Raw genomic sequence first — 12552 nt, forward strand, 5'->3', positions numbered from 1 at the left:
AACAGCTGTCTCAGAAGCTCTCTCAGATAACGCATTTCGTGACCACTTCCGATATATGGACGAGCTGAACCTGCGAACCCTACATCAGTCTTACCATTCAGTTGTGGGCTGGGAGCTGAAATCCGCTTGTCTGCAAACCAGTTACTTTCCGAATGAACACACCGGGGAGATCATCGCAGATGGATTACGTGACACACTTGTGTCTTGGAATTTGAGAGAGGAGCAACAAGTTTGCATCACAACTGATAACGGGAGCAATATTGTCAAAGCGGCTGAATTGAATAAGTGGACAAGGCTGCAGTGTTTCGGGCATCGCCTTCATCTTGCTGTTGATAAGTGTTTTAATATGATACATTTTATGTCAATATAAACTGCAGTTTCCAAAGTATGTGTGTGTGTGTGAGAGAGAGATGGATATATATATATATATATATATATATATATATATATATATATATATATATATATATATATATATACACACTCACCTAAAGGATTATTAGGAACACCTGTTCAATTTCTCATTAATGCAATTATCTAACCAACCAATCACATGGCAGTTGCTTCAATGCATTTAGGGGTGTGGTCCTGGTCAAGACAATCTCCTGAACTCCAAACTGAATGTCTGAATGGGAAAGAAAGGTGATTTAAGCAATTTTGAGCGTGGCATGGTTGTTGGTGCCAGACGGGCCGATCTGAGTATTTCACAATCTGCTCAGTTACTGGGATTTTCACACACAACCATTTCTAGGGTTTACAAAGAATGGTGTGAAAAGGGAAAAACATCCAGTATGCGGCAGTGGTCAGAGGAGAATGGGCCGACTGATTCAAGCTGATAGAAGAGCAACTTTGACTGAAATAACCACTCGTTACAACCGAGGTATGCAGCAAAGCATTTGTGAAGCCACAACACGTACAACCTTGAGGCGGATGGGCTACAATAGCAGAAGACCCCACCGGGTACCACTCATCTCCACTACAAACAGGAAAAAGAGGCTACAATTTGTACAAGTTCACCAAAATTGGACAGTTGAAGACTGGAAAAATGTTGCCTGGTCTGATGAGTCTCGATTTCTGTTGAGACATTCAGATGGTAGAGTCAGAATTTGGCGTAAACAGAATGAGAACATGGATCCATCCTGCCTTGTTACCACTGTGCAGGCTAGTGGTGGTGGTGTAATGGTGTGGGGGATGTTTTCTTGGCACACTTTAGGCCCCGTAGTGCCACACACACAATATTGTATACAGTGTAATAATTTAAATAGCTAATTAAACACTAAATGTGTTATTAAAAATATAAAAATGTTTTCTGTGAGGGTTAACTTTAGGGGTAGGGTATAGGATATAGAAAATATCCTTAGCACAGCAGGAAAAACATTACATCAATGGAAAGTCTTCATAATGATAGGTGTGTGTTTGCCAGGGAGAGAGCATGTATGCTTTGGTTTCAGACATAATTTGTGAAATAGTTTGACTCTTAATGTTAGGTTAAATGATTGTATGCTAATTATTTTTATTTTATTTTATTTTATTTTTTTTCACATAGAGAAGCATGAGGGTTTCCCGCATTGAACGCAGTATCGGTGTGTGCAAGAAAATTGTGGCCAGCTTCTCACACAGCTGGAGAAGGAGAAGAGAACTTGCCAATGTCCAGAGAGATCTCAGTCTACCAAACCACCAGTTTATTACCGAGTCACCTACCAAGTGGGGATCCAAGGAACAAATGATTGCTCGAGTCCTGGAGCAAGAGCCAGCAAAGTCCTTGCCTCTGATAAAAAGGCAAGACATTTGGTGCCCACCTGGTATGATCTTCAGGTCCTGAAGTCTGTTCACAAAGCTCTACGGCCACTTCTAGATTTCACTGACGCATTGTCAGGTGAGGACTATGTCACAGTTTCCTGTATCAAACCAGTGCTTTCTCTGTTCAACACTGACATCCTTGCACCTCAAGAGGAAGACACAGACCTCACCAAATCAATCAAAAGCTCAATTTTTGAGTATATCAATGACAAATATTCTGATGCTGAGACCAGCAGGCTGCTGAACATTTGCTGATCCAAGGTTTAAAACCACTTATATTGAACACAACAAAATTCAGGAGGTGAAATCCCAAGCTGTTGACGAGATAAAGTGGGTGGCAAGTAGGGACTCTGAGTCTGGCACTGTGGAGTCCAGTTCAACAGCAACTGCAGAAGTTCCACCTGAGCCACAAGCCCGAAAAAATAAGACATTGGGGACCTTCTTCAAACAGGCAACATCCTCATCTTCTAGGGCTTTGTCCCAGAGGGAGGCAATTGAGAAGGAACTGGAAAGCTACTTGCAATCTGCAAATGCTGACAATGACACAAATCCACTAAGGTGGTGGAGCATCCATGAGGCACATTTCCCCAAATTTGCATAATTAGCAAAGAAATACCTATGTGTTCCAGCCAGTGGGAACATAGTTTCATGCCACAGAGCTTCTCTTAAACCAGAGACAGTTGACAGACTTGTGTTCTTAGCTAAAAGCAGTGTAAATTGTGAATTGCATGCACTAAAAAAGTTGAAAGAATGCACTTACTTGTTTTGCACTACTTAAGTTACATGTGTTCATTTAATAAAAAGTAAGTGATCACTTGGTCTAGATAATTTTTTATCTGCTTAAATTTGCAATAAACATTTTGTATTTACTTTGCAACAATAGCTGTTCTATCTAAATTGTTTTTGTTGTTTTTTAATGGGGGCAAAATAAAATCATGTTCTTTTATTATTTAAAAGCAAATGCAAACATAGAGATATACATTGAATATCGTAAAAATTGACAATAAAGATTTTATATATATCGCCCAGCCCTAATGTACATGTGCTTTTTTGTTTTTTATTTTTAATAAATTTGCAAAGATTTCAAACGAACTTCTTTCACATTGTCATTACGGGGTATTGTTTGTAGAATTTTGAGGAATTTAAATAATTTAATCTATTTTGGAATAAGGCTGTAACATAACAAAATGTGGAAAAAGTGAAGCGCTGTGAATACTTTCCGGATGCACTGTATGTAATGTATTTAGACCTAGTACTTGGGTAGACTGACACTAAGGGAAGACGAGTTCCTCCCTCGGCAGGGCTCAGCCTGGGGCCAGCCCTAGGTAAGAAGCAGGAACGAAAATTCATGGCCCGGTTCCAGGTTGGCTCGACAAAATTGCCAGTGGGCACGTTACCCACTGGCAATTTTGTCGAGCCGTGCCAGCCCGGTTCCGGCACGACTCGCATACGCCAGTGGAAAAGGGGTAACTGTTACATTCCCATTAATATTTTTCAACCCGAGGTAAGTGCTTTGTGCCGGGTTGGTAATCTCAACCCAACTTGCGTTCACAGTCAGGTCAAAAATCAAGTACTTTCACATTGTCAATTTCAACCTGAAACTCAACTCAACTCAAAGTGCTGAACATAAATATGTGAGCTGCCGTGGGAAAGACAAATTGCATACTGTTTCAACGGTATGCAAATTGCATAATATTGTATCCAGTAAATGTTGAAACATCACCTCCTAAAAAAAAACATCCCTGTGATCCCTGTGGAACTCCACAAACAACCTCACTCCAGTTAGAAGCAACTCCTCTAATCAACACCGTCTGTTTCCTATACATCAACCAGTTGATTTCTGATTTTACCACCCAAGAAATGTCAGGTGGCGTAACCGTATATTAGTTAAAAAAATATATACTTTTAATGCATTTCCCACAACTGGATACAAGTACATCTACTAAATCATACTAAATCCCCCTTTAAATTCTTTATTTATGGGGCTTTAATTACATTTCTTAGAAATGGACACTTATGTTTTATTTGTAAAAGCTATATTTATGACCTAACTTTGCAGTTGCAATGAAAATTGATGTTTTAAAATATACATTTGCTGGTTGCACCACCTGACTATGACTGGTTGTGCCACCTGATATGCTCAATAAAAATGGATTATCACAAAATAACAAGAAATAAGTTTTTATTCTGGTTTCTTTTGGCTTTTAACTCACCCCCATTTTCAGCTGTTTCAAACTTCTTAGACTAAGTTTTTTTTTTTTTTTTTTAATATTACATTTTTAATATGGACATTATAAGGAATACAGGTATGTGACACCTATCAAATGAAAATAGACAAACTGTACTATACTTTTCTGCATAGTTGATCATGATCAGACAAACTATATTACACTACTACCAAGTTTTTTTCACAAAAACAGAAATGCATTTTTTAAATTGAAATGTTTGACCTTTTCCTCCATTCAAGTGTAAGGAACATTTTGAGATGAAAATGTTATGGTATTTCACCACTCAAACTGAAATTTGCAGACGTTGTTGGATGAAAATAGCACAACAAATTAAGGAATAATATGCAATTGAAATAACCTAACCTATGTGGAAAAGTTTCAAGAAAATATGTATGACAAAATGCAAAAATATATATTAAAATTACTGTTTTCATGAAATACAAAAGCCATTATTTTCTGAACACACATACAATAGTGAAAACATCTTTGAACGTATTTAAAAAATACGTTTTTTGTACATGAAATGTATGAATTTATAAGCTTGACCATAAATTCAGTGTATTACATACATTAACTATCAAACATTCTTTCATGTATGACTCTGTGTCACTGTGGACTGGAGGTTCACAATGAGGTGCTGGGTTAATTTATTTAGTTCAGGTATTTATTTTGAAAAAAAAAAAGATGCACTTAAATAACTTAATATCATACAGAAAGATTATGATGATCATTCAAATGTATTTAATATATTCAAAAAACATGAATTAACATTACTTTTTTCCATTGGTGTAACTGTAATTCTGGTTACACCATTTGACTTATTGGTTGCCCTACCTGACTTTTCAAACTCAATTCAAATCTAACAACTTGGACACCTATATTAACTTTTGGCCTTGAAGTAAAGTGTATACATACATTAAATAAAACAAATTGCTACAAAACCATTTTTGTTTTGTAGTTTTCCAGGGGTCATACCACCTGACATGGTAACTTGACCCAACCTCAACATGGCTAAAAAATGTCAAATCATCAAATATTTGTGAGAGAATTGCTAATCTTGTTACTGCAGCAGAGGGGTCATTTGGGGTTTTCTTTTGTGATGCCATATCCTGTTCATAGTTTTCTTAAAGTGATATTACATTTAAAAAAAAATTATGAGTTTGGAGAAATCCATTTTTCGGACAATGTTTTAAGTAGAATACATTTAACATAGCACTGTTTCACAACATTTAATAATTTATAAGCAATTTAACATACAATTATGCCAAACTATTTGATTAAGAATTTTACTGAGTAAAATAACCTTTTTACCTTTTTTTACTACAAATCTGTACAAAATTGCATATATGTTCGGACGGTTGCACCACCTGACATTTTGGGGCTTTGGAACACCAAAACTCAAAAAATGTATTATATTTAAATAAAATTAAATTGGTTCCCTATAAAGTAGATATCATAGAATAATTTTAAATATTATATGTATTTATTTAAAAAATGTTTAGGAAAATAATGGTTTCGGACACAAAAAAAGCACATCATGTAGACCCACAAACTACTGAAACCATTGACCTGAAATTTGTTTAAAGTGATCACAGAGCAAACAAGCCTATTAAAAAAAAAAAAAAAAAAAATACCCATGAAGAATTTACCAGTCAAAGGTTAGGAAATACATAGATGGCAACTGACCACCCAATAACATTTCCTAAATTATGCTTTATTTGGAAAAGAATACCACCCAAAGTACAAGAAAATGTATTACTTATAGTACCTATTTTCATGTGATACGGTACCTGCTATTTTAAGATGAGCGTGGTAGTGCCTGTGAGTAATCAGTGGTTCAGGCAGTTCCCCAAGGAAGGTTTTCAGGAGAGTAGCTATGTCATTAGGATGGTACTCCCCCGAATCCAGGTCAATCTCAACCCCATTGTTCAAGCTCTCTTTCAGAACTTGCTGTCTGATGCTGTTTCCAGGTACTCTGAACAGACCCTCCACATGTAAGTCTAAAACATGGAACAGGAAGAAAATATTAAATTAAAAGCAGAGTAAAGGCCGTTGCACGCTGGATCCGACGTGTCATTTGTGGTCCATTAAGGATATTGCACATTGGATCTGTTAAAACTGCACACAGTTAAGTACACAGCTGTTTCTTGTACTGGTGTGTGTCTCACAAGCTACGCCACTGTTTCTTGTGGCACAACTCCTCAACTACGATAATTTAAATAATAATACATTATATTGTGCTCTTCTCATACACAGAGCGCTACAAGTCAAGCAAGAGTCAAAACAGACACAGTAAAAAGATAAAACAGGTAATACAGCAGTAGCAACTCCAACATGCAGACCACAAGGAAAAATACAACAAGCAGCATAACAGCAGCAATTTAAAGGGGAACCGAAATTCCACAGTTTCTCAGGTTATTCTATGTAGAAACAGGTGCTAACTCTGGAGCTGCTTTGCTGGAAATCATTGGGGGAAATCTGAAAAGTTACGAATATCATTCAAAATTAAAATTTTATGTAGGTTCAATGCAGCCATCACCCTATTTTTCCAAAAGAACCATCGGTTTTTAGTAGGGCTGGGAGATAAATCAAATTAATTCGAATTTATGTTTTTGCACGATGTGTGAAATGTTTAAATCGCAAAATCAAGATTTTATGTTATCACATGCGCAGATGATGCATCATATTTTAGACACACGGCAGTCAACAGTAGAGTCCAACTTTTGTACCCCACTTCCGCTAAGTATGCTTATCTGTCTATTGCCAGTCAGTCAGAAACACTACGAAGATGGCAGCAATCAACGCAGATTTGATAGATATGAAAAAGGGCAGTAATGTCACCTCAGTGATATGGAAGTGGTTCGGTTTTGCAAAGTCTGACATCAAGGAACCCACTGTTCTCTGTAAAGTTTGTAGAAAGTCTATTGCAAGTAAAAGTGGTAGCACGACAAACCATTCCAGCACCTGTGACTGAAACATGCAGTGGAATGGGAAAAATGTGTAGCACTTGAATATACTTCTACGGCCCTCAATGTTGCCCGTTTCTTTGTGCTTCTTCAAAGGAGCTTGGACAGCACATCTCCTGTCTGCCTTGATATTGCTGCCTGGGAGAGACCTTGCTGATGCAGTATAACTACCTTGTGTCTTGTTGCTGTGCTCAGTCTTGCCATGGTGTATGACTTCTGACAGTAAACTGTCTTCTATGGACATGGCAGTGTTTCTAAACCACTACACCAGCACATACACACTAAAATGCCCTATAAACACAGTCCACTATCCTAATTAGGTGTAGTCTATATGCCTGAATTATTGGAATTAATTTAAAATACATGTATAAATTGAGAAAAAGATGTGTTAATGGGGTTACAGCACTCTGTTTCATATGCTTTCTGGACATTCATAATATAGCACTTCTGAGACTTTTAAGTACTTATCACAGGTCAAAACAGACTAGTTGTCCCTCCCCACCAGCAGAGCAGCCCCGCTACACAATTACAGCACCATCAATCAGACCCGCCCTCCTGTGTGCGATTGGTGCCACCGCCTCGGGTGATTGACAAGCATAAAAAAGAAGTTTGTTTGCCAAATGAAATTGAAAGATCACTTGGCAAATGAAATTGAAAGATCACTTGGCAACCAGCGCAATGAATTAATTAATTGATTTATGAATTTATTAATTTACGAACTGACGAATGAATTTATGAATGGATGAATTAATTTATGAATTAATTTACGAATTGACAATTTAATTTTGACCCTTATAATGCTCCATAGTCTTCAGCAACCTCACCTTGTTAGCTGAGTTTGGCTGTTCCTCACCCAGTTTTATTCCTCCTACACAGTTGTTTCTGTTTCAGTTAATGATTGTGTTTCAACCTACATATTGAATTGATGATCATTAGCACCTGTTTGGTATAATTGTTTAATCATACACCTGACTATATGCCTACAAAATCCCTGATTTTGTGCAACTGTACCTAGAAGAATTTATGCTATTTTGAAGGCAAAGGGTGGTCACACCAAATATGGATTTGATTTAGATTTTTTTTTTAAATTGATAAATATAATCTATTAACATGTCTATGTTTGAAAGCATTCTTACTTTACAGCATTTTTTCATACCTGCCTAAAACGTTTGCACAATACTGTATATATATTTTTTAATGTAGCGATTCTGAAGCCTCGACGTTATATGGTAAGGCTGATGCATTTGAGGTTCGAATCCCACTGTGGCCCTTCCATGAGCAAGAGCTACGAGAATAAAATCTCATTCTATTAAACCAGAAAATACTTTAGGGCATTTTTTTCCTATTATATATATATTTTTTGTCATTGTGGGCTATTTTTGTTTTGTTTCATTATTGTTATGATAGGAAGTGTGTTTTTGCATAAATAGCTCTGAAGTCACACGCATTGGGTGTGAGTCTTACGCATTGAGGCTCCACCTCATACCTTGTTACAAAAGGATTACGCATTTCGAACAAACTATGCTACCCACATACAATGCCCCCACCTTCCCTCCGACCCCTGCTCAGGCTGAACGGTTTCTGACAAATCTCACATATTGACATTTTGAAAACTTGAGAGCTTCAGAAAAGCAGACTTCAGTCATTCTGCACAGAATCTGCAGGAAAGTCTGAGCATTCATTGGCTAAATGGTCATATTCTGCACAGATTCTGTGCAGTATTAGGTTGGTATTTGTGGCACTGAACCTCGACACACACCATAACTGAAAGCATACATTTGTAACAGTTAAAAACAACAATGACAAAACAGATTAATTTAGTTATTTTAATAAATCTTAAAAAGTGCTTCAAATGCTCCTTTTAAAGTTGGGAATTTAAGTCAGAAACTAAAACATTTAAGAAAACAATGTTTTACATAAATATTACCTTTATTTTGTATTGTTGTGAAAACAGTGAAATGCCTGGTCCAAATGGCTTTTGCTTTTACTCTAATGATACGCGATACGCGATTGCTACAGGACATAGTACAGAGTGCAATAGGACAGGCATATCACACACAAAATAATGATTCATGGACATTATTAGTGGAGGAGCATTTATTGCAATGCTATATTTTCATGGAATAAAAGTGTTCACCTGGAGAGGGCTGTCAAAATGCGGTGTGAGGTACGTGCTCATGCAGGGAAAGTGGAGAAACGTGTCCTGTGTGGACTGTACTGAGCTGTTAGTTATGGAGGCTAAATATATAGTAAATAGTTTATTAAAATACAAAGCTACAGTGAATAAAAGCAGTATATGTTGAAAACAAAGTTTAAACGGTGTTGAACATTTTTACTTTAATATACAGTTATGTTTTGAAAAATGCAATAGTTATTTTTGAACTATATAATATTGCTTTTGAGCAATTGTATGGCGCTTGTAGGTAGTTCGAAATGTCGGCGGTTCTAGTGTTAAGGTACACAAAATATAAACTTTCAAATGAAAACATATATGCACAATAAGTTAATAACTGCATGCTGTCATTGGAAAATGTCCAACTATCGCATAATTTAACGGTCCAAAAAGAAACAAAAACTGTACATGCAATTCAGTCCCATTCAAACATGCATATTTTAAAATGTTGTTTGTCAGGAATACAAGCCAGTCGCCTTGCTCTGGATCCAGGGCTGTTCACTTTTTATTTACAATAGGCATGTTTACATTGCCATTTCTCATCGGTAGAATTTGATCCTGGCAGTGTAAACCCTTGATCGGCTCTGGACTGCGGCGGTAAGGCAGGTGGCAGACAAACAGCCTTCGCACCAGTGGAGATGGTAAGACAACACTTCCCTAGTTCCGGTATTATAAATAAAATATTGTTACAATTAATACTAAAAAGCTTGTTATTTGATGTTAGCAAAAAATATATAATTGTATTTTAATTTGAAATACTCGAGTCAGATATTTCAAAACGCCATCTTGGTAGTGTCATGTAAATTAATTGACAAAAGAACTAAGAATGTATACTTTATTCCCAAAAATGTAACTTTTCCCATTATCTATGATCGACTTTTATTATCGATAGTCATAATGAGGAGGGAAATTGGTAAAAATATCAATATTTGATTTTATCGTTACACCTTTTATCGTTACTAAAAACATGTTACCGGCACAGCCCTAATTCTATGTAGTATACAAGAAATGGTGCAGTCTCAGAAACATATATACAGACATACACACACACACACAACAAAACTCACTTTTTTGCAGATACTCGATGAGCTGATATATCTGTGCAATCCCTTCTTCAGTCAGCTGGGCTCCAAACACAACTCCCTTTTCTATATATAATTATAATAAACAAAATAATTTACAATAACGTTATGTTCAGGAAAGCAAAACAAAGAGATACAGGAGCTTTGTATGCTATTTACCCAAACTATGGTAAAGGTGAAATATCCAGCACTAGCATCTGTAAGAGTGAAGCTCAAAATCTGAAATGGATCAATATCCTATAGAATGGGAGTCTAATTTATTTTCTGTTTGATTATGAGCTTCATTAGGCTACAAATTAGAGAAAAACACCTTAATCATCCAATTATCTAAAGTACGATGAATGTGAAAGTCAACACAGACCTTTGCGTTTGAGGAAGTTGAAGGAGCGGAAAAAGCCGGCCGCACTGGTGATTTTAGGATCTACCTCCCCCTGTAGCTGAGCAAACTCTGTCCCTGGGAGGTCAATGAGCCGTGTGACATTGCTCAGCACCAGCTCTGTGAACACATCTGGCCTCTCATGACGCAGTTTCTCGACAAAGAAATCTGGGTTGAAGATGATTGGCTGGCTCCGTGGGCAGGTGTCGTGGCTGATCACAACATTACACACCGTACCCCTAGGAAAAACAAAGTAATGGACAGAATTCAGTATCTGCTTTCCTGGGAAGCAAAATCCCCTTTCACACTAGCACACCAACCCAGATTATGATGATTGTGTGAAAGTACCCAGGTAGAAGGAGGGATGACCATGTCATGCACAACCCACCTCAGAAGGTGGTTCAGCCATCTACGTCTTTTCATCACGCACTTTTCACTTTTTATTTTCACAATAATAATATTAATACTAATAACTAGTGGCAAGAGAGAGACAGATGGGGAGGAGGGGGGTGTTAAAATAAGGGTTATAGCACAAATATTGATGCGTTATATTAAAAAGGCTTCTCCAACTCACAGCCTCAGTTCTTTTCTTCATTTCACGTGAGAGGAGAGCTCTGGATTAAGCTGTATTTATGTTTTCTGTAATAAACTTGTACCTTCTTCATCGGTGTATCCTCTGATTTACTAAAACTACTACAATGTGAAGCACTTTGAAATGCCTCCGTACAGCTGCGCATTAATACAATTTGGATCTTTTGTCATTCCTACAGAGTTATTTGCACAAGTCTTTTATTTGTAGATTCATATTTTTTTTTGTGAACCTGTTAGTTTATATTATGCATTTTTAATCGTATTTATTTGTGTAAAACAAGTGCGTGGATTACAACCATTAGGCGTTTGTGTACATGGTGACGCCCTTATATGATTCCAGAATTCTCTAATGTTTCCTTGCTAATCCGGTTGTAAAATAACAGCAGCCGACTTTATTACTTTCAAATTCAACACGAAAATCTATAAATAAAAGTAATACAATGTGTGGTGCAGTCACGTTTATTTTATGCTTACATCTTACATGCGTTATTTTGACTGCTGGCTGAAAGGCGAGGGGCACCTTCAGTTCCGTATAGATGCTGAATTGTAATACCAGCAGCAATCTAAATGCTAATACCAGAAAACCTGCCCTACACATACCAAAGATTGAATTGAAAAAGGAAAGTTAGAAACTTGCTGAACCTATCAGAGGACAGGCAGACGAGCTACAGTGAGGGAAAAAAGTATTTGATCCCCTGCTGATTTTGTACGTTTGCCTACTGACAAAGAAATGATCAGTCTATAATTTTAATGGTAGGTGTATTTTAACAGTGAGAGACAAAATTACAACAAAAAAATCCAGAAAAACGCATTTCAAAAAAGTTATAAATTGATTTGCATGTTAATGAGCGAAATAAGTATTTGATCCCCTATCAATCAGCAAGATTTCTGGCTCCCAGGTGTCTTTTATACAGGTAACGGGCTGAGATTAGGAGCACTCCTAGAGAGTGCTCCTAATCTCAGCTCGTTACCTGTATAAAAGACACCTGTCCACAGAAGCAATCAATCAATCAGATTCCAAACTCTCCACCATGGCCAAGACCAAAGAGCTGTCCAAGGATGTCAGGGACAAGATTGTAGACCTACATAAGGCTGGAATGGGCTACAAGACCATCGCCAAGCAGCTTGGTGAGAAGGTGGCAACAGTTGGTGCGATTATTCGCAAATGGAAGAAACACAAAATAACTGTCAGTCTCCCTCTGTCTGGGGCTCCATGCAAGATCTCATCTCATGGAGTTTCAATGATCATGAGAACGGTGAGGAATCAGCCCAGAACTACACGGGAGGATCTTGTTAATGATCTCAAGACAGCTGGGACCATAGTCACCAAGAAAAC

At 37.2% G+C, this 12552-nt stretch overlaps 1 protein-coding gene across 2 annotated transcripts in view; it reads right to left on the reverse strand.

The window, feature by feature from the left end:
- The window catches only part of arhgap19 (Rho GTPase activating protein 19), a 62054-nt gene that overhangs the window by 23961 nt on the left and 25541 nt on the right, over positions 1-12552 (reverse strand). For both annotated transcript variants that reach the window (XM_066692910.1, XM_066692909.1), the window contains exons 2-4: positions 10611-10864; positions 10235-10315; positions 5819-6028 (exon numbers count right to left, since the gene is read on the reverse strand). In XM_066692910.1, the coding sequence (XP_066549007.1) occupies positions 5819-6028; positions 10235-10315; positions 10611-10864 (545 nt within the window). The remainder of the gene's footprint in view (positions 1-5818; positions 6029-10234; positions 10316-10610; positions 10865-12552) is intronic.

The sequence above is a fragment of the Amia ocellicauda genome, chromosome 20, assembly GCF_036373705.1.
Source record: "Amia ocellicauda isolate fAmiCal2 chromosome 20, fAmiCal2.hap1, whole genome shotgun sequence".
Classification (NCBI taxonomy): domain Eukaryota; kingdom Metazoa; phylum Chordata; class Actinopteri; order Amiiformes; family Amiidae; genus Amia; species Amia ocellicauda.